Source organism: Phyllobates terribilis, unplaced genomic scaffold (genome assembly GCF_046119375.1).
Source record: "Phyllobates terribilis strain yellow unplaced genomic scaffold, ASM4611937v1 Scaffold_8__6_contigs__length_399053987, whole genome shotgun sequence".
Lineage (NCBI taxonomy): Eukaryota > Metazoa > Chordata > Amphibia > Anura > Dendrobatidae > Phyllobates > Phyllobates terribilis.
In genome coordinates, this window is record NW_027362768.1 from 110388237 (window position 1) to 110413423 (window position 25187).

General features: G+C 43.1%; 1 protein-coding gene across 1 annotated transcript in view; it reads right to left on the reverse strand.

Annotated features, from left to right (window-relative positions):
* The window catches only part of ABCA4 (ATP binding cassette subfamily A member 4), a 387635-nt gene that overhangs the window by 356118 nt on the left and 6330 nt on the right, over positions 1 to 25187 (reverse strand). Inside the window, exons 2-4 of the mRNA XM_073643222.1 lie at positions 19445 to 19538; positions 17960 to 18101; positions 9145 to 9284 (exon numbers count right to left, since the gene is read on the reverse strand). Of these exons, the coding sequence (XP_073499323.1) occupies positions 9145 to 9284; positions 17960 to 18101; positions 19445 to 19538 (376 nt within the window). The remainder of the gene's footprint in view (positions 1 to 9144; positions 9285 to 17959; positions 18102 to 19444; positions 19539 to 25187) is intronic.

Below are 25187 nucleotides of genomic sequence, written 5' to 3' on the forward strand. Positions count from 1 at the left end.
GTCACTTCAGTACCTTTTGCTGATGGAAAATTCAGGCACATCCCGGAGCACTGTAGGGTGAAGGGTGAATGTCAGGATCCTCCCCAATGAGCGGGTGTAGGGCCTCCTGTTACTTGCCTCTGTGTAGTAAGTTTCTGACCTGCCTGGAGCTAGGCCTAAGTTTGTCTCTGTCCTGCGCTGGCTGACCTTGTGGTAGGACCTTTTCTTGGAATACACGCACCTCAGCTTACGGGGTCTATGTGTCTCCTGGCTCTGTTACGTATCAGCACTTTAGCGATCCTGGGGCTTGTAGTTCTCCATGGATTCCGGTTATGCCTTACTGGGTCATAGAGATCTCGGTAAGCTCGGACCCGGTGTCCGGTAACTGCTTCGGGGTGAGCCGGTTAAGCTCCTCTGCCCCCTATGTACTAACTCTCCACTCGCCTTCGGCCTACTCGGGCCCTCACTAGGCTATACACACTAACGGCAGCTTGCCGCGCTTCACCGATCTTGTGGCGCCGGCACACCTAAAGCTCACTATTCTGAGCTACAACTGAGTCTGGACTGTGCTCCACTGCAGACTGACCTCTCTCAGGCTTCTCTACTGCAAGAACTCTCTCAACAGACTTGGCTCTCTGTTGACTCCAGACTGAACTGCCTGGCTCCACCTTCCCTATTTATCTATCCCTAATGGGCTCCCTCTGGTGGTCTGAGGTGGAAGGTGGAGATGTGTGAATGGTTATGGGGGCCTCTTGTGGAGGAATCCATCAATGCACTCTTCCAGGATCTGTGATACCAAGCGCAGCAGGGCATCACATTCCCCCCTAGTTAAACTCAGCTTTCCTGAGCTGAAGTACATTTTATAAAACAACAACAATAGGAAACATAAGCAATACAAGAACAATCTTCCCTTTATGGGAGGCACCAATCTTAAACGTTGCATAACAATAACAAATACGAAGTGTCCTCAGAACTCAAGTCTCCTGTGGTGAGGTTCCCATACAGGATGTCCATCTCACTGGGTAGAGTACTTGGTGGTTTTGAGGGACCTGTCCTAAACCCTCAACGTAGGCCCTGGGGTGGCTGCAGGGCATGAAGATCCCGAGTTCGACCTCCATTAGAGCCACTCCAGACAGGTTTTTCTTCTGAGGTTACCTAAAAGGGGCACTCCAAAGAGCGCAATTATATACAACAGCAGTTTTTGGGCTGCACATAGTCCTCAGCCACGAAGTTCTTAGGTAAATAAGAAAGTAAATAGGCAAAGTACAAATTAATAAACATTTGCACGCAAATATACAATTAATTCAGTACATTACAATTTTAATACACAATACCCCAGGGGTAACTTTCTACACTTGTCAGAAGTTTTAACTATTTTATTCAGTGTACCTGACAGGGGTTTTACCTCTCGTGCTACATGCTGATCTGCGTAGTACCGGTATACGTGAAGTGCTAGTAGGTCACTACTCCCCAATGTGTCAGCACTAGGTGTGGAGGGGCTACGTGACTGTATTGACCTCACTACTAGACTAGCAAGCATACCATTGGCTGGGCCTTCTTGCTCTGTTCCTACCGGGGATCCTCCTTCCGGGGATTCTGCTTGAGCAGGCGCTTCTGCAGCACTTATAGGTTCCTCTTGCTGTGGGTAGAAGGTAATTACAGGGATGACTACTGCTCTTCCTAGTTGGGGCCAATCTGCTGGGAAGTCTCCTAAGTCAGTGTGGATCACTGCTTCTTTAGGTTCTTCCTGGATTGTGAGTGGCACTTCTTCTTGGGGTTTCAGTAATTCTGGACACAACTTTAGGTGGTCCCTGGACACTGTTGTAGATGTTCTTCCTCCATCTCGACTGATTATGCAGGTCTTCTTATTATCAAATCTTGACGGTAACACAGTGTAGGGTTCTCTCTCCCACTGGTCATCAAGCTTGTGATTTCGTCTTTTCCTTTTCAATACTGTTTCACCAGGTGTGAAGGGTTCTGCGGGCGCGTTTTTGTTGTATTGAGCCTCCCGCTTTTCTCTCACCCGAGTGAGACTATCCTCGACACAGGCTTGTACCCTCCTGTACTGCTCCTGTCTGGTCTTGTCCCAGTCCTCAGTGGTCATATCAGCTTCAGGCTCAACAACACCAAGCTCCAGGTCCATGGGCAGCTTTCCTGGCCTTGCCCGCATGAGATATGCCGGAGTAAGGTTGGTGGAACTTACTGGTATATGATTGTACAGATCCACTAGGTCAGGTAGTAGGTCTGGCCACTGGTTTCTTTCCTCAAGTGGTATAGACTTTAGCAGGTCGATGATGATGTTGTTCATCTTTTCGCAGAGACCGTTGGTTTGTGGGTGGTACGGTGTAGTTGTTATCTTTTTACACCCGTAGAGATGGCAGAACTCCTTGAACAACTCAGTCTCAAAGGCTGGGCCTTGGTCCATCAGCACCTGCTCAGGATAACCATGGGGTCTACAGAAATACGCTTGGAACGTCTTTGCCGCTGTCTCTGCCGTCAGGTCTTTGACGGGGGCGACGACCAGGAAACGTGAGTAGTGATCCACCATGGTCAGAGTATAGGAGTACCCTGACCTGCTGGGGGACAGCTTGACATGGTCCAGGGCCACCATCTCCAGGGGTCGAGTCGTCTTGATGGGTTGCAGGGGTGCCTTCTGGCTGCTGTAGCCTTTTCTTCTAAGGCCACAGGGTCCATAGTCCCGGCACCATCTTTCAATGGAGCTGCGCATTCCCACCCAGTAGAATCGACACTTCAGCAGGGTCTCTAGCTTTTTCCAGCCAAAGTGTCCCGCCTGATCGTGGTAAGCCTCTAATACCATCTGGATGTCTGTCTTCGGGACCACTATCTGCCATACCATCTCATGGGTTTTTGGATTGACGTACCTCCGGCACAGCTTCTCACGGTAGATAAACAGCCGGCTTCTCTCATTCCACAGCTGCTTTGCTTGCAGAGACGCTTCTTTTTCCAGGGAAGCACCCTCTTGGGTTATCAGCTCCTTGATGCGGCTGACAACCGGGTCACTGTCCTGGGTCTTTTTCCAGCTGTGGTGAGGCAGGGGGTTTAACGTCTTTCCACGCTGCCTCCTGGAGGCTTGTTGCTCGTGGATCATCCCATTCCGGTGAAAGGCAGGTAGCTCTATCTCTTCCAGGTCATCCACTTCTTCTGTGTCTGACTGGTGAGGCATCCTGGACAGGGCATCGGCGTTGGCATTCTTGCGGCCCGCCCGGTATTTAATTGTGAATTGATAATTTGACAGCCGAGCCATCCATCGTTGTTTCAGTGCTCCGAGCTTCGCTGTTTCAAGATGTGTCAAGGGGTTGTTATCAGTGAAGGCAGTGAACTTGCTGGAGGCTAGATAGTGCTTGAACCTTTCAGTGATGGCCCAGACCAAGGCCAGGAACTCTAACTTAAAGCTGCTATAGTTCTCTGAGTTCCTCTCAGTCGGGCGGAGCTTCCTGCTTGCGTATGCGATCACTTTCTCTTGGCCATTCTGCTTCTGACTTAAGACAGCTCCCAGTCATTCGTTGCTGGCATTAGTATACAGCAGGAACGGTTGGCTGTAGTCAGGGTAGGCTAGGATCTCATCACCTGTCAGGATCACCTTCATCTCCTGAAACGACTCGGCTTGCTCCTTACCCCAGTGGAATGGGGGATTTCTGCCTTTGGGGGACTGCCCTACCAGGAGGTCTTGCAGAGGAGCTGCTTTCTTAGTGTAGTCTTTAACAAACATCCGGTAGTATCCTACTAGTCCCAAGAACTGACGCACCTCCTTGAGGTTCTTAGGCTCCAGCCACTTCTGGATGGCAGTGACCTTCTCCGGGTATGGTGCTACCCCTTCCGGACTGACAATGTGCCCCAGGTACTGTACCTTTCTCTTGAGCAGGTGGCACTTTGAGGTCTTCAGCTTCATCCCGTACCGGGACAGTGACTCGAATACCTCTGCCAGGTGTTTCAAGTGGTCCTCATACGTTTTGGAGTACACAATTACGTCATCCAGGTAAAGTAACACAGTCTCGAAGTTGCGGTGTCCCAGGCAGCACTCCATCAATCTCTGGAACGTTCCGGGGGCATTACAGAGTCCAAACGGCATACTGTTGAACTCGCAGAGTCCCATCGGGGTAGTGAAGGCCGTCTTCTCCCGATCCTCCTCAGCCACAGCTACTTGCCAGAACCCACTAGTGAGGTCATGGGTGGAAAAGTAATTTGCAGACTTTAAGGCAGCTAGGGACTCCTCTATGCATGGTAAAGGGTATGCATCTTTATGTGCAATGCGATTTACTTGTCGGTAATCTACACACATTCTCATGCTCCCGTCCTTTTTCCTAACTAGCACTAGGGGAGCTGCCCAAGGACTACAACTATCCCTTATTACCCCCGCCTTCCTCATGTCTTGCAACATTTCCTTAGCCTTCGTAGTGAGCTGGTGGTATAGGCCTGTAACGTTCTTTGATTGGGGGGTGGTCACCTGTGGGGATATGGTGTTGAACCCCCTTAATCCTACCAAAGTCAAGTGGATGTTTACTGAACACCTGCGTGTATTCTTGAACCACCCGGTGTACACCCTGTTTCTGATGGGCAGGAGTGGTGTCTGTCCCAACATGGAGCTGTTTACACCAATCCTCCTCTTGGGTTGCAGGGTCATTATCCTCCACTTCATCTGGTAGGGTTAAGGACTCCGCCTTGTGAATGCAGCTGTTATTTACAACATGTAATGTGGCAACGGTGGCATAAAGTGGCAATCTGACCTCATCTTCCCCACAATTGAGAAGACGGTCGGGCACCCTCCCATTGCGTACATCTACCACTCCTCTGGCGGTTAAGAGCGTGGGTCTGTGCTCGGAGCAAAGGGGTTCTACTACCGCCTGGTAGCTCTGTCCTCTAAGACCTATGGCGGCTCTACACAAGATAAGCATTTCACTCATTGGGGGATCACAATGGGTATGAGGTCCGTCACCCGCACATTACCGATTTCACCATCTGTTAACCTTACTTGCTGTTGGTACATCAGGACTCGGATCTCCTTCTGCAGCGCCCTCCTCTGTCCTGGTCTGGCAGTGTCAGCTATCTGTTGGAGCAAGAACACAACTTCTCCCAAACAGTTACCAACAATATTAGTGCCTAGTACCATATACGGATTGGTGTCATCAGGATTAGTCTCTACTACAATTAGCCCCTGGTCCTTCAGCTCCACTCTCCCTACTTTTACAGTCACATTCTTAACCCCGATTAGGTTAAGGGGGAGCCCGTTTGAGGCATAAACAGAAAGATTTGGAGCTGGCGGACGCAGGTCGTCCATGGACCAGAACCTCTTGTAGAGGACGTCAGGCATTATGGATACCTGAGATCCTGTGTCCAGCAGAGCGTGCATCGGGATGCCGTCCAGCACAATGGAGAGGAATGGTCTTCCTCCGACGAACCTGTTGTACCAGTCTGATGGGCCTGGGGAACTTACTCCTGGGTGTCGGCCCTCGGACCCAGGGTTTTCTCGTTTAAAGGACAATTCTGGACGGTGTGTCCGGTCTTACGGCAGCGGTAGCAGGTAGGGTCGTTCTGTGGACGGCGCTGGTCACTGATCCTCGTAGGGGGTGGTGTTGTCCTCCTCCTCCTTCGCATCCAGGGGACATCTTCAGGGCTATCAGGATTTTTCCTCCTTCCACGGGCTCCGTCCGCAGCTGCAGAGCGCTCAGCACAGTGGTCAGGGCTTTGCTCAACTGACGCACTTCAGAGCGCAGGCTGTCCAGCTCACTAGGGGACGTTGCTGGAACCTTGGCTTCAGCAGCCACTGGGGAAAAGGTGGGTGTAGCAGGCACTGGGGTAGCCCCACCCTGGTAACATTGGATGGCATTTATTTCCAGGGGCTGCAGTCCTTTTATAGCCATGTCCTTCAGATTGTCAAAGGTGGCATCTGGATGATCCAGGGACCACCAACGTACAGTCCTCCTCTCCTCTGGAGACTTCAGGCCCCGGACAAACTGGTCCTTCAGCATTTTGTTCTCATTTTCAATGCTGGTTGGACTAACATGTTTCAGAGCCCGCAGGGCCCCTTGTTGACACCAGGCATAGTCCCGAACATTGTCCTCCGGTTGCTCAGAGCAGTTGTAGAACCTCATCCGGAGGTCCGCCTCAGTATGATCCTCAAAAACAGTCTGTAACTTTTTAAAGATTGCGGAAACTGACTCCTGGTCTGCGGCCAACCATGTTTCCACTTCCCGTTCCGCAGCACCAGTCAATTGCCCTGATACAACAGCGGCTCTTTGCTTGCCTGTCATAGAGTATATGTCTAAGATACCGCATATCTTCCGTTTGAATCCAGACACTGTATCTGGTTTGCCGTTGTACTGGGGGAGCCACTTCGCTGCAGGGATGTACGGTAGAGTTATTGGAATGACAGGGGTTACAGGCGCTGCTGGTGGCGCAGCCGCCTCGGCCTGCCCGGCGTCGGGCGCGGGTTGAACATCAGGGACGTTGGCCAGTATTCCGGCGTCGTGCTGTTCCTCGGACATTCTGGCGCCCCCCTAGCGAACCGTGGTCTACCTTCTTTTCTTTTCTTCCAGTAGGCCGCAGCTCCGCAGGTGACGGTCGTCTTCAGGACCTTATGTCGCTTGCGTCCTACATCAGAGCGTTCAGCAACGCTCCTTACAGGACCTGGCGCTTCCCGCTTTGACGTCGAGGCGTGGGGCGTGTCCGAGGCTTCGCTCTCTTTTGCAGGTACGCCCCTCAGTTTCCCGCGGTTACGCCCTTCTTCTCGTTCGGCGGCCCCACAATGGCGGCAATCTTCACCACAGTCACATATACAGTTCAGTTCAATAAAGGCGCACAGTACCCAGTTGCAACGGGCAAAACACTCCGTCGTTGCCGCAGGCACGCGATCCTGTTCGTGATGCCAGGGAAGGATGACCAGTCCAGGGGATGGGGATGACTCGGTACCCGGGCCTTTGTCTGGCCTTTGGGAATGTCGCGGTGGTCGGCTCCCGGGCCCGTACCCTGGGGTCACTCTTTAAAAAGGGATAGTTTGTTTATTTTATAAAAGTTTGTGACGCCACCTGTGGTTTCAGGTGAGAAACACCAGCGCTGCGCAGTTCACTGAGGCTGGTGATAAGGCAGCTTGATGGTATTGCTCCCCACAGGAGGAGCTAGGCCTCAGGGCAGCGTATGAAGGGGGGATGCAGGACAGGCGAGACCCAGCCGGGTCAGAGCAAGAATGGGGACGGACACGGTAGTCACTTCAGTACCTTTTACTGATGGAAATTCAGGCACATCCCAGAGCACTGTAGGGTGAAGGGTGCATGTCAGGATCCTCCCCAATGAGCGTGTGTAGGGCCTCCTGTTACTTGCCTCTGCGTAGTAAGTTTCTGACCTGCCTGGAGCTAGGCCTAACTTTGTCTCTGTCCTGCGCTGGCTAACCTTGTGGTAGGGCCTTTTCTTGGAATACACGCACCTCAGCTTACGGGGTCTATGAGTCTCCTGGCTCTGTTACGTATCAGCACTTTAGCGATCCTGGGGCTTGTAGTTCTCCAGGGATTCCGGTTATGCCTTACTGGGTCATAGAGATCCCGGTAAGCTCGGACCCGGTGTCCGGTAACTGCTTCGGGGTGAGCCGGTTAAGCTCCTCTGCCCCCTATGTACTAACTCTCCACTCGCCTTCGGCCTACTCGGGCCCTCACTAGGCTATACACACTAACGGCAGCTTGCCGCGCTTCACCGATCTTGTGGCGCCGGCACACCTAAAGCTCACTATTCTGAGCTACAACTGAGTTTGGACTGTGCTCCACTGCAGACTGACCTCTCTCAGGCTTCTCTACTGCAGGAACTCTCTCAACAGACTTGGCTCTCCGTTGACTCCTGACTGCACTGCCTGGCTCCACCTTCCCTATTTATCTATCCCTAATGGGCTCCCTCTGGTAGTCTGAGGTGGAAGGTGGAGATATGTGAATGGTTATGGGGGCCTCTTGTGGAGGAATCCATCAATGCACTCTTCTAGGATCTGTGATACCAAGCGCAACTGGGCGTCACAAGACCAAAGCACAGATTTCCACTGGTCTAATGTCCATTCCTTGTGTTCTTTAGCCCAAACAAGTCTCTTCTGCTTGTTGCCTGTCCTTAGCAGTGGTTTCCTAGCAGCTATTTTACCATGAAGGCCGGCTGCACAAAGTCTCCTCTTAACAGTTGTAGAGATGTGTCTGCTGCTAGAACTCTGTGTGGCATTGACCTGGTCTCTAATCTGAGCTGCTGTTAACTTGCGATTTCTGAGGCTGGTGACTCGGATAAACTTATCCTCAGAAGCAGAGGTGACTCTTGGTCTTCCTTTCCTGGGGCGGTCCTCAAGTGAGCCAGTTACTTTGTAGCGCTTGATGGTTTTTGTAAATGCACTTGGGGACACTTTCAAAGTTTGGCCAATTTTTCGGACTGACTGACCTTCATTTCTTAAAGTAATGATGGCCACTGGTTTTTCTTTATTTAACTGCTTTTTTCTTGCCATAATACAAATTCTAACAGTCTATTCAGACAACTGATGGTCCCAACCCCATTTATAAGGCAAGAAATGCCACTTATTAAACCTGACAGGGCACACCTGTGAAGTGAAAACCATTTCCGGCGACTACCACTTGAAGCTCATCAAGAGAATGCCAAGAGTGTGCAAAGCAGTCATCAAAGCAAAAGGTGGCTACTTTGAAGAACCTAGATTAAAAGACATATTTTCAGTTGTTTCACACTTTTTTGTTAAGTATATAATTCCGCATGTGTTAATTCATAGTTTTGATGCCTTCAGTGTGAATGTACAATTTTCATAGTCATGAAAATACAGAAAAATCTTTAAATGAGAAGGTGTGTCCAAACTTTTGGTCTGTACTGTATATGCAAATGATTTTATGAACATAAGGAGAGTTATATAATTAGTTTTATAGGATTTAGTTTAATTAAGTACAATCCTTATATGCTAATGTTTGGACAGGTAACATTAGAGATAACAACAAAGTTCATCTGCCTAAAACTCAGATGATAACTAATGCGTGCGAGATCCCTCTGCCACTGATTCATTTTGTATGTTTTTACTCTGCAACTGACTACATAAAAAGTCAGTGAAAAGTTATAATTTATTCTTCTATATTTGCCAAGACAAGGAAGTCTAATTTCAAATGAACAGTTCAATGACTTGGAAATTACCATAAACTCTTCCAGGGTTAGTCCGAATGGTATCCATAAAATTGGATATAGTATACAGTTCCTTCCAGATCCGGCCAAGATGCTGTATTTCAGGCTTTTCGAAAAGCACATCTTGGACATCTTTATAAGCTCTTGCAAGGCTTAGAGGAAACAAAGAACAAATGGTTACTTGTTACACAAAATACTAAACCAGCAAACTGATAAAACTTCAGAGACCTGAGCAGTTCTCATGAAATATACCAGGATTATTGTAGATTAACAGACGCCAGCACGAGGTTACTTGGATTATACAATACACGCCGAATTCCCTTTTTTTTAACCAACACTGTAACCAATTTTGCATAAAAACTGTTTTGTCTGTAATAAATATATAATAATTAGTTTTAAGTGCCATTTGAATACTTATTCCAAAACTGCAAAAAATTCTGTTTCTTTGGCTCCTTTGTAAAATTATAGGGTCCCATTCATAACTGTTAATAGTAACTTTTTTTATTTGCGCTATATTCTAAATTTCATTTTTTGCCTTTCTTAAGTTAACATCACTTTGTTTTTGTGTTTTGATTTTTGTTTGGCATAATGGGTTCAGTTATCCAGCTGTTTTAGTGACCTTTCTAAATGTTACACGATTTTTGCGCAATATTACTCCAGTATTCTTGAGGAGTACAAAATCTTTTATTCCCCCCCCCCCCCACAGTTGAAGACAAACATGCAACATTTTAAATCTTATTGAAAGGACTTTAAAAATATGCAAAAAAAAGATTTAAAAGAATGACCATCATTGAATTTGTATCAAATCAAGCAAACATTGCGTGCCCATTTTGATAAATTTAGCACAAAATCCACCAATAGAAAAGACAAAAAAAAAACACTTAAAATACAAAGCAAATAATGTAACAAGCCCATAGGGTATACAAAAAGTTTCAGTGTTCAAGTATCTAATCAGCTCATTACAAGCGTAACCTGAGATCTGAACAAGCAGTCATGGTAGAGGAGTCAACCATCTCAACACCCTCATGGATCCACATAGGCCATGTTAATATTATTTTGAGGATGGGGTAAGCATTCACTGTACAAAATTGTCATTTTCATCTTTATCCTAGAGGGTCACTTTATAGGAATATACTGTAATCCTGCCCAATCTGATAAATTCAAACTTTAACCATTCACAACGATTATTAACCCATGAAAAAAATTTGGATTTGCTGAAATTAATTTTTATTTTACTATCAGCAGCACCATTATAACCATTTTGTAATGGCAAATATATATATTGTGGCCATCAAGGTGTCTATGCAGCTCTTTCCTTGCAGTTCCCATCCAACCATGTTTAGTGAAATTACACAACTTCATGTATCAGCCGATGCACGAGGCTCCAGGAGTTGTTCTTTTTTGTAGGATAACCAATATAGGATTCTCTCATTGGGGATGTGCAGTCTTTAATATCCTATATGTACAACTATAAGGTTAAATCCCATTTTTTGGCATCCCAGAAACATGTTCATGTAAGTAGAGTATTGGGTTCACTACACTGTCCCCCAAAGCGCAACCATAAGGTTATGTATTCATAGCTGCTCAAATCCTGCTTGTCAAGTTCAATTTTTAATAAAGCAAAAATAATAAAACAAATTTGAACACTTCCATCATATTATTATGTTTAACTGCACAAATATTAACTGTTCACCCTGAGCCTGTGATCACTAGGCCAAATTTTACAATTCTGACTACTGTCACTTTATGTAGTAATAACTCTGGAACACTTCAATGGATCCCCCTGATTCTGAGATCGTTTTTTCATGACATATTGTACTTCATGACAGTGGTAAAATTTGTTTGATATGACTTGCATTTATTTGTGAAAAAAAACGAAAATTTGGCAAAAAAATGTAAAATTTCACAATTTTCAAGCTTTTCATTTTTATGCCCTTAAACCATAGAGCTATGTCACACAAAATAGTTAATAAATAACATTTCCCACATGTCTACTTTATATCAGCACAATTTTTGAAGCATAATTTTGTTTTGTTAGGAAGTTAGAAGGGTTAAAAGTTGACCAGCGATTTCTCATTTTTCCAACAAAAATTTACAAAACTATTTTTAAGGAAAACATCACATTTGAAGTGACTTTGAGGGGCCTATATGACAGAAAATACCCCAAAATGACACCATTCTAAAAACTGTACCACCCAAAATCCTCAAAACCATATTCAAGAAGTGTAATAACCCTTCAGGTGCTTCACAGGAATTAATGCAACGTGGAAGGAAAAAATGAACATTTACTTTTTTTCACAAAAAATTTACTTTAGCCCCAATTTTTTTTATTTTCACAAGGGTAACAGTAGAAAATGGACCCCAAAAATTTTTGTGCAATTTCTCCTGAGTATGCCAATACCCCATATGTGGGGGAAAACTACTATTTTGATGCACAGCAGGGCTCAGAAGGTAAGGAGTGCCATTTGACTTTTTGAATGCAAAATTGGCTGGAGTCATTAGTGGATGCCATGTCGGGTTTGGAGAGCACCTGACGTGCCTAAGCAGTGGAAAAACCACACAAGTGACGCTATTTTGGAAACTAGACCTCTCAAGGAATTTATCTAGATGATTGGTGTGCATTTTGAACCCTCAGGTGCTTTATAGAACAGTTTATAAATTATAACGTTGAACTGTGAAAATGAAAAAAAAAAATTCCTGCAAAAATGTTGGTTTTGCCCCCAAATTTCTCATTTTCACAAGGGTAACAGGAGCAAAATGGACCATGCAATTTGTTGTGCAATTTCTCCTGAGTACACCAATACCCGATATGTGATCGAAAACTACTTTTGAGGCATAGTACAAAGCTCAGAAGTTAAGAAGCGCCATATTGGAGTTCATAATTTGCTGGAATGGTTTGAGGGTGCCATGTCACATTGGCAGAGCCCCTGAGGTGCCAGAACAGCAAAAAACACCCATAAGTGACGTCATTTTACAAACTACTCTTCTCAATGAATTCATTTAGGGGTGCAGTGAGCATGTTGACACCACATGTGCCTCACAGAAATTTATACCATTTATACCACTGAGACTTTATAGTTTACAGTCTTGATTTTCAAGGTGGGCTTCCAATATCAAAGCGTAGGCTCACACTATAGCTTGCCTCTGGGGGTACTCTGACATAATTAATCTAAGTAATAGTGGGGATATTTGACTTTGGCAAGGAACGTTAAGAAACACTGCTCCATAACTGATCCATACTGACCTCAAGCAAATCTCGTACATTTTCCCAGGAGGAGTACATCTAAATCATAGTTCATATCAGAGCAAAGGTAACCCATGAACCTAGAGACTGGGCAAGCGTAACAAAGAAATAAAACAGCAACGTCGAGATTTAATCTAGAAGCTTACAGTCTAAATGGACAGCTCCATTAAAAAACAGGTGTTGTCATCATTGACAACATAAAGTTTTCAAAGTTTTAATTTCACCCTGGAACAAGTCATCCCATTGTCTATTACCATGTTCCAAAATTCAATTCACAACATATCTAAAACATAGTTGTAGTAACCAAATACTTCTTTGGATCCAATGATTTGCCTGAACGATCATTAGGATATTGACAAGAATATCCAGGTAATTTAATTAACTAATTTAGAAGTAAGTGGGTGGTGGGCATTTCAAGAACTAAGAAAACATTGAGTGGGGGAAGCTGTCTTGAAGTCAATAAGATTTATTCCTTATGATAAAGGATATCGAGTGTCTCCACCATGAAATACTTGGTGTTAATACATATCCTTTACCAATGAAACATCTCTGTACACGTTTGCTCCCCGGTGTCCTCAAAATATCAGCAAAGAACCTTTATAATAACAAAGGCTTCATACAAAGGTTTGTTGTAAAGCGGTGGCAACCAGGACTATGATTGATACCATAGCACCTATTTTCTTATCACCCTTGTTACATATCCTGTAACATCCGGGCTTTGCCCACAATGAGTCTTTTGTTTGCAATTACAAAAAAGTTCACGTCTAAAAATGTACTTTAACCACTACCTGCTATCTGCAACTTTCTAAAATTGTTCTATTCTTGCTTTTAGAAGGTCTGTGTCCTATCATTCACTGACCTGAAATGCTGCAAAGCTTTCATCAAATTTTTTTGTTGTTGTTCCTGTGTCTAAAAGATTAGAGTGGGCAATAAAGAAAAGGAGTATTTTGGGCAATCTAGTTATTGAAAGAAGTCTTCTTACTTCCAACAGTTAAGTTATTTGTTTTATTTTCCAAAGTAATAGAGAAAGGGGCATAAAAGTATATGCTCCTAAAAGAACAAACGCGTTTTCAAGCCTCTACCAGAATCTTAATCAGAAGATGTGTTCTACAAAACACGTTTGTTCTTAAAGACTTTTATATATAGATTTTATAACTTCTGGAAAATAAAATAAGTAACTTAATTAACGTGAACTTAACAGCTGATACATGCTGCCCAATTCACGCGGATAGCATGTATCAGACACCTTTTGTCTGATTTCAGCCATGTATATTTGATTCTGAAATACATGCTTTAAAAGCAGCCATCGACCGAGCCGCACAGGAGACTAATGGGGCAGGCAGATCCCCGGTGGTTTCACCTCACCCACTCCACTGTTTTACACACCTGTCCTGGAAATCCCCGGCTTCATTTCCTACCCCTGGCTCCACTGCCCTCTGCTGTGCTCCACATCTGGTTTTGCAAGTTGCCCAGAATGGATCAGTTACATCATCACTCTAAACCTATTTAAGACCCATTTAGACACACAGATGTGGCTTGGGATTGAGACTCTAGTGTTCCATGTTTGGTATTTTCCATTACCTGAACTACTGTGTTTCACCTCGCATCCATGCCTGCGGGGTTCCACTCCATCTGTCCGTCTGCTCCTGAGTTTCCAGATAGTGCTAGTCCCCATGATTCCACTTGTCCTCTAGTAGTTGCACCAATGCCTGGGGTCCGTGTGCCCACCCTGAGCAGAGACTTTACGGAACCACCTTACCTGGTCAGCCCTTACATCCTGGAGTGACAGATCTCTCAATGTGTGCGTGTACAGGAATGACCCATCACTCCAGGAGATCGGGCATGGAGGGGCCGCCAGGGACCTGCCTGTCCAACTAGTCTCCTGTGCAGCTTGGTCCCTGGCGGCATTTAAAGTATGTTTTTCTCTGAAACGCCGCAACGTTCCAGAGTCAAACAAACCTGGCTGAGATCATTCAGCCAGTTTCTGACACATGCTGGATCAGGTAGCATGTATCAGCTGTCAAGTTTAATCGTTGGAAGTAAGAAAATTTCTTTCAATAACCAGACAGTGTAAAAAATACAACATTTTTCTTTGTTGTCTATTATATACACCGTGGGCACTGAAGGTGATCCAGGAAGGAGATGGCTGAGGTTGTACATTGCTATGCCTAATTGCATCGCTCACAAGCATTTAGAGTATATATTTACTTTTGAATATATTTATATTAGTGATACTTTTTATGGGAGCGCACTTGTCCCTCTACTTTTTTCTGCAATAAAGGAGTATACAGACTGACATATATTAGTGAACACTCAATTGTGTTGAGTCTTGGTTGGTCAGAGACATCACACAACCTGTGTGAAAAGACATAAATGCTGAAATATTCATTATAGTAATATGGCTTCATTCATCAAGCCAAGATTGGGTATTCTTATATGGTAGGGGAACTTTTGGGCCCCCTCAGGGCTTTATGGGGTATTCCCTTCTCGTACATATCCATTGGATATACCATAAACGTATAGAAGATGCTAAAACCACCAATGCGACCTTTGTATATCTCAAGAACAGGGTCTTATTGCACGCCACTGTCAGCGGAGAGGTGGTCGGAATTAGAACTTTCATCACTTTCTCTTTGTCTCTACATCTATCTCCCTCCAGCTTCTTCTAATCAGCGAGCACGAATGGGGCATATATTGGGTGTAGACTGAAAAAAGATGCATGATCTGTGAAAGAGGGAGTGTGATTATGCAAAAGAAAATTGCAAAATTGATTTTCCCAGGCGAACAGTTTATAAAAGTTGGTAAGCATGGTCTAGAAACTTAATCAAAATTAACCTATAAAGATTTTCAAAGTCCATTATCATTCTTTGTGATTGCAGTTTCATATATCTCCTCTCTCTACAGACTTTTATAGGCAGCAAGTGTGATTAGATCACTCCCTGAAGACAGATCTGTAGACAGATTTACGCAAATTTGGAGAGTGAATATTCAGTGCAGTGAAATGATAAGTGACTGATAAGTGGGGAAAGAAACATTTTTCTCTTATAAGATATATTACAAAGTTTCTCATCCTCACTTGTACTGTTAATTTATGGGAAAAACTATTTATTATGTTATTTATATCCATATTGTTATAATATTCTCACATAGAATGAGAAAGGTTCCACCAAAATGGAAAGTTGCAGTATAGGTGTTGTCCCCTATTACCATAAAGGGAACCTAGTATTTAGCTGCAGACATACAGTAGTAGTCAGTTTCATATAAAAACAGTTTGAAACATGTTCGACTTTTTTAATGGAAAAAAAATCACCTACAGGGAGAAAATTAAGTTATATTTCCCCTGTTGCTGCTCATTTCTAGTCATGTGGGATGTGCACAGGACTGTAATAATTAGCACTTACTATACGGTGAGTATGCTGTAGTAGCTCCTCCTGCTCCGTGACTGATAACCTGATCCTGAGGACTGGTGGGCGTATGCCTTGGGTGCTAGCAGAAATGCTAACAAATAGCTCTGTCTTACAACTCTGCATTATGCTGGCCCCCAGTTATTCTTCCTATAAATTGACTAATAATTTGACAACTGGATGTTACCATTTTGATTATCAAAGAGAATTTTCCTATAGAGTATGAGTTTAAGACCTCCTCTTCTCTGAAGAGGCAATTTGCATATTTAATTTGCCAAAGGAGTATTGCATGGCCTATAAGTCTCCTTACACTGGCATGTCAAGGATGTCACTCTCCAGAAGTAGAGACGTTACCTCTTAGAGCCTAGTCAGAGGCCTCTCATATTGTCAAATCAGATCTCATGCTTTGTACTGAAGAGGGGTAATTCCCCGAAACACGTCTTTGTGAATTGAAATTCTGGTTTGATTTTTATCTTCAGTCATGTGGCAAGGATCATCAAAGGGTCGATATTGGCTTTTAGAATTGCTACCTCCAATAGGTTGCTCTTCCTTCTGAAGAGGCTATTTGCATACCTATAAAGTATGGCACTGTCAGTAGGAACACCCCTCCAACTGGTAACACCCAGTTATTAATTTCCAAGAGGAAAAATTGAGGAACCGCACAACATAAAGTCTTAACATAAGAAAAATTGGGTTTTTTTTGTTTTTATTTTTAAACAAACAGGAGATCACAGCTCCTCCTAACTCTACAACATATTTTTTATCAAGTTTATATTTTGTGAATTCTTTTATAAAGTCCAGCAGAGATAACATCAACAACTGGTAACACACAGTTATTAATTTCCGAGAGGAAAAATTGAGGAACCGCACAACATAAAGTCTTAACATAAGAAAAATTTTATTTTTATTTCATTTAATTTTTTTTAAAAACAAACAGGAGATGACAGCTTCTCCTAACTCTACGACATACAGCCAAACTGGTGTAACCACTCAGACTTTCCCTACTCATTTCAATGTATTTGCCATTTAAACTGCTCTATAATACTCTTAAAGGGAAGGTGCCATCAATTTTTTTTTTTTTTTTGTGAAAATAACATTATAATATTAATTTAAGCTTCGTAATGCAGTGTTTGCATAGATTGCAAACACTGCAACATGCAAAATATTTATATAAAAAAAAAGATTACCTATACTTGCAGCTAGGGGGAGCATCTTCCTGTATAGACCTCAAGCAGCTACAGTAATGCTTACTTGCATTTTACGTTAGCTGCAAAATTGGGGCAGTGTCCTTGTGACATCAATGTTTCCCTCCCCTTTTAGGTGTTATACTACACCCAAAAGTGGGGGAGGCAGAATAAAGACTAGAGACAATGCACCGCCATTTTCTTGGTGACTGCACTGTGATCTAATCTCAACCAGCTGCTAAACAGGAAGTGGATCTCAGTATATTTACAGAAGAGCAAGCAGAAGGAAGACAACGGACTGTGGAGCAACGTGGACCTGAGGAGCAGAGCTGCACGCAGTGGAGAAGAGAGCAGCTGCGAGGCCAGGACCGAGGAGACTAAACAGTGCAGCGGTGAGGGTCCATAGCTTTACTGCACAGGCAGTGGAGGATGGGAGAATATGAGAGCAGAGCTGGGGGAGCTTGTGTGTGTGTAAAAAGCTTCCAATTACATGTCCTCAGTGTGGAAGCTCTGGGCCACAATGAAATGGCACCTAGACACACCTACAGCTGTGAATTGAGCAGCCCACAGAGGCGTGCCCAGTTCACAGCTAATGTGGCTACAATGTTACAGATAGGGTCGGCATGGACCGCTGAAGCCTATGTCTAGGGCTGCCCTATTTGAAGGAGTGTGAGTGTAGTGTAGTAACTCTTACACTCCTGAAAAGCAAGATGGCAGCCCCCAGTAGCTGCAAAACAAATTAATAAAAAATAAACTATAAATACTGGGAACTTGAAAATATGTTATAACATTAAGGAATTTAACATTTTAATTTATTTTACATAATGTAAAAATGCGGCACCTTCCCTTTAAAGAATGTCGGGGAATGATTTACCTGTGGGTGAACTTTTACCTTGATGTGACGGCCTATGCGGCAACATGAAGACTCATCTACTAATGCATTGTGTTAAACAGATCCCCCGAGAATGTATACATATACAGCGATGACTACTTACATAGAATTGTTGTAGTTTGAGACGAAGCCGGGCGACTCTCCACGTGTAGGACTTCTAAAACAAGGGTTGTTGGTATTACAGAAAATTCCATGTAACCACGGCAAAACCCCTGCCGATGGCATTGCCTTGTTTGGGAAATGGCCTGCATAAATGGATAAATACCAGGAAAAGAATTAAAATTTAGCTTTAGTATTTAAAACAGCACTTGTCAAAACATCAGACGTCTATGTGCTACATTCCTTTTAGGTTACTTGAAAGGCTCTTTTTTTTTGCTTGTGTCTGGACTTTATCTGCCTGAAGGTATGCATCTCTTAAACCCATGCAATTGAGGGGCACATCTTGACGTCTTATTCTCTACCATGACCAGTGGAAAATTTTGGATTCCTGATAAGGTGGTACATTTTTCAAGCAAATGTAAACACCTGTCTCTTTAACATCCACAAGCTAACTTAATGCTTCATGGTTTAATAATGGTGGAAATAATTACAACACGCATACGCTGAATATAACATTAACTACAGCCGCGGATCAATCATTAAAGAGTCATTCAGGCTCATAAAGTGTTCTCCCTATGATGAAATATTCTGGAATTGTTCTAGATTGTAGATACTCTGTGAAACCTACTTAAAGGGGTTAGCCACTGCTTTTTTTTTATTGATGGCCTATCCAACTCCGCTGACTGTGGCAGAAAGTTTTCAGATGCTGTCGGAAGACAACAGCTCCATCACTTCTTTAGTGGCTGCGGTGGGTACTGCAGATCCATCCCCTATTCAAATGAATAGAGGATGGATCTGCAGTACCCGGCCGCAGCCACTAAAGAAGTGATGGAGCTGCTGTCTTCTGGAAGCATCTAAAAACTTCCTGCCACCGCTAGAAGAGTAGGATAGGCCATCAATAAAAAAAATAGTGAAACAAAACACCTAAAGTGATGAACTGGAATATAAGTTGGTGTGCATGCAGCATGTAAGCGCATGTTCACACTGGCCACTAAACAAACAAAATCCAAGATAAAAACATAATAAGCAAATACCCTGCAGTAAATAAATAAACAGCAATAGTGCATGAAAATAATATAGGGTGCTTAGTTAACAAAATTTTGATAAAAAAAAAATGTAAAAGCCATCCGACCACGTCACGGTGACCCTATTCGGGATGGTCCTAACCTCTAATATTAAAACCTTACCATATGTCAAGTGATGTTCATGTGGAGTTTGACTCCGCCCCCTTCTGTGATAAGCCGCTCACTGTCTATAGCCATTGTATATGCAAAGCCTGGTTGGGGCAGAGTTAGCTTTCTCTGTTCATGGCTTCACATGCTATTCTTAATACAATGCTTGTGCTTATTAAATTATAATTCTAGGAAAGCACCAAACATCTTCATTCTACACATATTTTTCGGTTTCCATAGCACATAACTTGTCGTGTACAGTGCAAAATGTATTGAAATGATTCTGATAAAAACAAACAAAACCAGAGATTCCTTACATTCATGTTGGCGGTACAAGGGGTTCGCATTTCTCAGCCACACGAGGACAATAATCAATGATAAGGGCCAGAAAATTTCCACAAAAAAGCGAAGCTGTCAGATAGAAAATGTTAAATTCAGCATCAAAATTATTAAGAACAATTACACATTGTAACACATGGAAGGAAATAATTTCTAGCTAATATAGAAATCTAGACTGCCTGGGGGAGATTTATGAACGTGGGTGTGAAGATACGCCTGCTGTTCTACTGCCAAGAGCTGTCTCCAGAATCTGCCTACACCTAATGCTGCAATCCCAAAAGTGCCTTTTGGAAAGACTGAACAGGTGAGGTCAAATAGTAGGCTCAAACCCATTTATAATTCCCTTGAAGATAATGAATATCGGAAAGAGTCAACTGTAATAATAGTTCTAGTAGAAAATTTGCCTATAAAGGTACATTCAGAAGGCCATATAAATCGAACCAGGATCGGAACGCAATGCATGGACTGTCGGGCAGCTCTCCGGACCCAAGCATAATAGCTTCCTGTTTTTTTACCCGGTCGAGAGAGATGCCGGCCAGTCTGAGCATTGAGGTCCGATCTCGTTCCGATTTATGCGGCCGTCTGAACCCTAAATGTGACATATGATGTAAAGTGTGTAATGATAGGAACGAAATAGACAAAAAGTATTACGCATTAGACAACACTGATATTGAATCAGTATGTTACATTCTCTCTTTATGGTTACAAATGAATTTGCAAAATTTTAGCAATCGCTGAATGTGAGCATATTTGGCAAATTGATCTTAAAAAGGTTTTCCCAAAAACTGCAAGTTATTCCCTATCCAAACAACTTGCATATCACATATCAAGCGCTAGAGCACCTAGCAATCCCAAAAACAGGGCTCCAGAACCCTAGAATGAGACTCTGTAGAATGGAGCAGATTTGCAAATCCTCAGCCTCGACTCCATTCATTGTCTAAGGGACAATAACCGAACGCTATATTTGACTTTCTCCGACAGTCCAATATTCCGTGAATGGATTGGAGGCTGAGCATTCAAACTCTAGTACATTCACGCTGGGGCTCTGCAGAGCTCCATTCTTGGGGTTCCAGAGTCTTTCTGTCAAGGTTATGGAGCCCCATTTTCAGGATCACTGGAGGTCCCAGAAGAAAGACTCCCAAAGATCAGAAAGTTATCCTTACTACTACAGATAAGGAATAACCTCTTGAGCATTCTTTGACTATCAGCCAAATAAACATGGTTTTTTAATATGGACCATCTTTCTAGAAGTATTCTACCTGAACACAAAATGAGTTATGTGGTTCTTCAAAATCGATGGCCTAAAGCTATCAACACTAATTCGCTGTGTGATGGGGCTGAGCTCCACATCTCCTACATTGTTCACCAGGCACAGATCCCTAATTTTAGTAGTGGCAGTGCCTGGTATTAAATTTGACGACAGAGGAACTTAGATACCACACTATAACTAAAAGTACAGAACTCTGCTTAGTAAACGATGATGGTGACTTGATAGTTGCCAAGTGGATGACAAGTATTGCACCCCCTCCAATTTAGGATCCAGATGACACCTTTACTTGAAAACTCTGGGTAAGGGATATTTTAGATATCCGTGATAATCGGACTGATGTTGGATGGCAATGCACCAGCTGACCTCATACCTCCTGACCCGAGCATGACAGCTTCATATATTTCTATGAAGCTGTCACACTCGGGTCAAGAGATGTGCAGCCAGCCGGTGCATTGCCATCCAACATTGGTCCGATAATCACGGACAACTGAAACAGTCCCAAAACACATGTTGGGTCATGCCTAATGCAGAGACTTAGAGAACAGTGAAAAGAACACTGAAGAGAGAGTCTCTGGGTCTTACACCATCATGCTGTTTTTTTGCCTTACAGATCTGTCACTTGCAATAGATATGTAATATTGTTTACCAGTTGTAAATATTGCTGTTCTCCTGAATCTGGTGATGTTTTTCTTGTATTACTGCCCTTCTCCTTTCCTAAGATATGGACCCTCTACCCTGGATATAAATCTATAAAGATACTAGAAGTGGGAGTGGCCATAAATTCTACTGTATTGGAGTCTTCTTGATAACCACACCCAATTGGATAAAATTGTAGGTTTATACACAGGGAGAAGAGAGCCTTATCTCAAGAATGGAGAGGTGCAGGAGCAAAAAATAAACAATGCCACATTCAGGAGAGCAGATAGTTCCATAGTCTCACTGCTCTTACAGTAAAGAATCCCCATTTGTGATTATGATTAAACCTTCTTTCCTCTACATGTAAAGGATCCCCTTTGTCACCATCACAGGTCTAGTGTAAAAAGATTTTACAGATTTCTGTACAGTCCCCTCATATATCTGTACATTGTAATAAGATCACCACTATGGCTTTGTTTTTCCAAACGAAATAACCCTAAGTTTGATAACCTGTTAAGTCATTCCATTCTGCGTAGATTACTTTACAGAGTTTAGTATCATCTGCAAATATTGAAATTCTACCCTGTATGCCATCAACCAGGTAATAAATATGTTAAAAGAAGAGGGCCCAATACTGACCCCCCGTGGTACCCAACTGTTAACTGTGACCCAACAAGAGTGTGTTTCATTAATAACCACCTTTTGTGTCATACCACTGAGACAGTTGTCATGCAAATTACAGATATTTTTCCCTTTTTACAATTCTCTCATTTTAGGCATCAACATTTTATGTGGCATTGTGTCAAACACCTTTGAAAAATCCAGATAGAGAACAAACCCTAACCCTTACCCTGATCCAGTCTGGAACCTCAATGATTAGTCTGACAGAACCGATTCCTCATAAACCCTTGTTGATGTTGGGTCAAGAGGTTATTCTTATTGAGATACTCTAGGATAGCATCTCTAAGGAAACTCTCAAGGATTTTACACACAGTAGAGGTTAAACTTACTGGCGTATAAATTCTAAGCTCAGATTTTTTTCCCCCTTTTTGAATATTGGTACCACATTTGCAAAGCGCTAGTCTGGTGGTATAGACCCTGTTATTATGGAATCCTTGAATATTAGAAATAATGATCTGTCTATCACAGCATGGAAAGCTATCACAGCTTTCCCGGTGCATGCTCATTGCAGTACTTTGCTCTGACCTCAGCAGGGTAGAGAGAAGTGTGCCTGTGCAGGCGTGCAATTGGCAGACACTGTGTGGAGGTAGGACGGGACAGGGGAGAAGGATGGCGATTGTGACGAGAGAGGAGGCGCCAAAGAAAGACCAGCAACACCATCAAACCAAACTGCGCTGTATGTGGCGGATTATAAAAGGTATTTTTGGGCTACACAGAGAGGGTTGGGGACTTCTTTCTAGACTACTGTAAAAGAGGCATTAAAGGTGGTAGCCGTAGTTTATATTGGGAAAATCTAGTGACAGGTTTCCTTTAATTCCTGCAGGACTCGGGGGTGTCTGCCATCTGGTCCCGGGGATTTGTTTACTTTAGTGTGTTTGAGGCAGCGCCGTACTTCCTGCTGGTTACGCAGGTGATATTAATGGAGGATTTCTGGTATTCCTGATCATCTGTCATGGGATTTTCTTGTGCAAATACTGTAGAGAAAAAGGCGTTTAGCAGACTGGCCTTTCCCTCATCCTCTTTCACCATTTCACCCAGATTATTTTTGAGGGAGCCAACACTATCATTTTTTAGTTTCTTACTGCTTATATAATTAAATGATATTTTCAGATTATTTTTACTTTCTTTGGTAATGATCCCTTTTGTATCAATCTTTGCTGCCATTATTTATCATTTATTGTGCCTCTTTTTCAGAATTCCTGTTGTCCTTCTACAGTTTGACCACTAGTGACTGCTATTGTTCACCTTAATAGTTGTGCTGCAATCCCACTCCTTACCCCTGGAGGCTGCTGTTGTGTTCTGCAATTGCCCTTTACTAAGATGGCAGATTCTGAACCTGTGGCATCCATCTTGTTTCCTGTTTGGGCCTACTTAAAGCTGCATGGATCTTTCACTCATTGCTTGAGTATTGTGTCTAGCTGTTAGCCTAGTTGCAGTCTCCAGCTCCTGAACATTCTTACACAGACTGTTCTCACTTATCTACGGATTGTTTCCTACAACTCCTTTTACTAATTCCAAGAACTTCTACTACCGCTTCCTGCTCCTGCTCATGCTCCTTCGGCCTCTGGTTTCCAGCAGTACTATGCTGGATCGTAACACCCTTACAGCTTTATTTAATCATAGATTTTCCCTTTAAATTAACCTGGAATCTATTTATCTATACGGCGCTTAGGGTTACCTACTATACAGTAGAATGGAATTATCAGTAATGACATAGGGACAAGGCCAGGCGATATGTTTTCTAATATGTCTCATGATCAATGACTTTATGAAAATGTCACACAGCTGACAACAAGCCATTCCACCACTTCAATCCCTCCAAGTTGTCAGGAGCCTCCTATCCCAGTTTTACAACTGTGAAATAATGATAAATCTGCAAAGAGTTTTCACCTGAGACAAGTTCACAGACCGCACCTAGAGCGAATCTGCCTGCACCAAGAGATGGCTGGAGCCAATTCTCACACCTTCACCTTGTGTATTATGGGTGTGAAGTTATAATGTGACATTTACTGTTCATGTTGAAGCGCTCTGTCTGCATTTATAAAGTTATTAGTTAAGTAAAGAGATTATCTCCTGGCATAACAAACCAGCAAAGGCATGCTCACAGTCATATCATATTTCCTCTACAAATATGGCATTGCTATTTCATTCAGTAGAGATAAAGGAAACCTGTTAGGTTTCCCAAGACCCCAAACTGCCACAAGTATCATACAAAGCCCTAATCCTGCATTGTAATGAAGTTTATAGTGCTTTTCCCCCATTTTTGCGTGCTATGATAACACTCATTATGTGTGATTGACATCTTCACTTAGTCATAGCTTTACTGCAGGACGTTGTGCTCCTGTGCCAGATTTCCTGCACTGGAGCAATGAAATATGATTATGAAGAAGATGTCCTGAGGTTGGGACTAGTCCAGGGATAATAGACCCCTGTCCTTGGACTAGTCCCGGCTAATTAGCATATCATGAGCAGCAAAATAATAGTGTTTTTGTCGCATGTAGCTGCAGATTTTCATTCCACAACAAATGCAGGAATAGGACTCTGTATAATAGGGGCATTTGGGGGGAGAACCTGAAAGGTACATGCTCCCTTTAAAAATATTTGGCTGCCCATACACTTAACAATAGATTAAATTGGTTGTCTAGGATGCAAAAAAGTTTCATGTCAGTCTATACATTGTGTCTGATATTGCAGCTAAACTCAATCAGACTGAATGGCTGCCATTTTATTTAATCCTGGTATGGTAAGAGCACATAAAATAGTGTTACCCAACTCCGGTCCTCAAGAGCCACCAACAGATCATGTTTTAAGGATTTCCTTAACATTGCACAGGTGATGGAATTATTATCTGTGCAATTCTAAGGAAATCCTGAAAACATGATCTGTTGGTGGGTCTTGAGGACCAGAGTTGTAGAACACTGCTCTAATGGTTTATTCCAAACTTGGATAAAATTGCAAAGTACTTAGAATAACAAGCAACTTTGCTATTTACTTGTTATTAAAAGATCTCTTCGTTCTGAAAATGGGATTCATTTTTATATAATATTGTTCATGACTTTATCTAGCAGCGCTGGCTGAATATGTTCAGTTTTTACAATCTTTTTCCAATAGAGCTTGTAAGCACTGCACTGAAG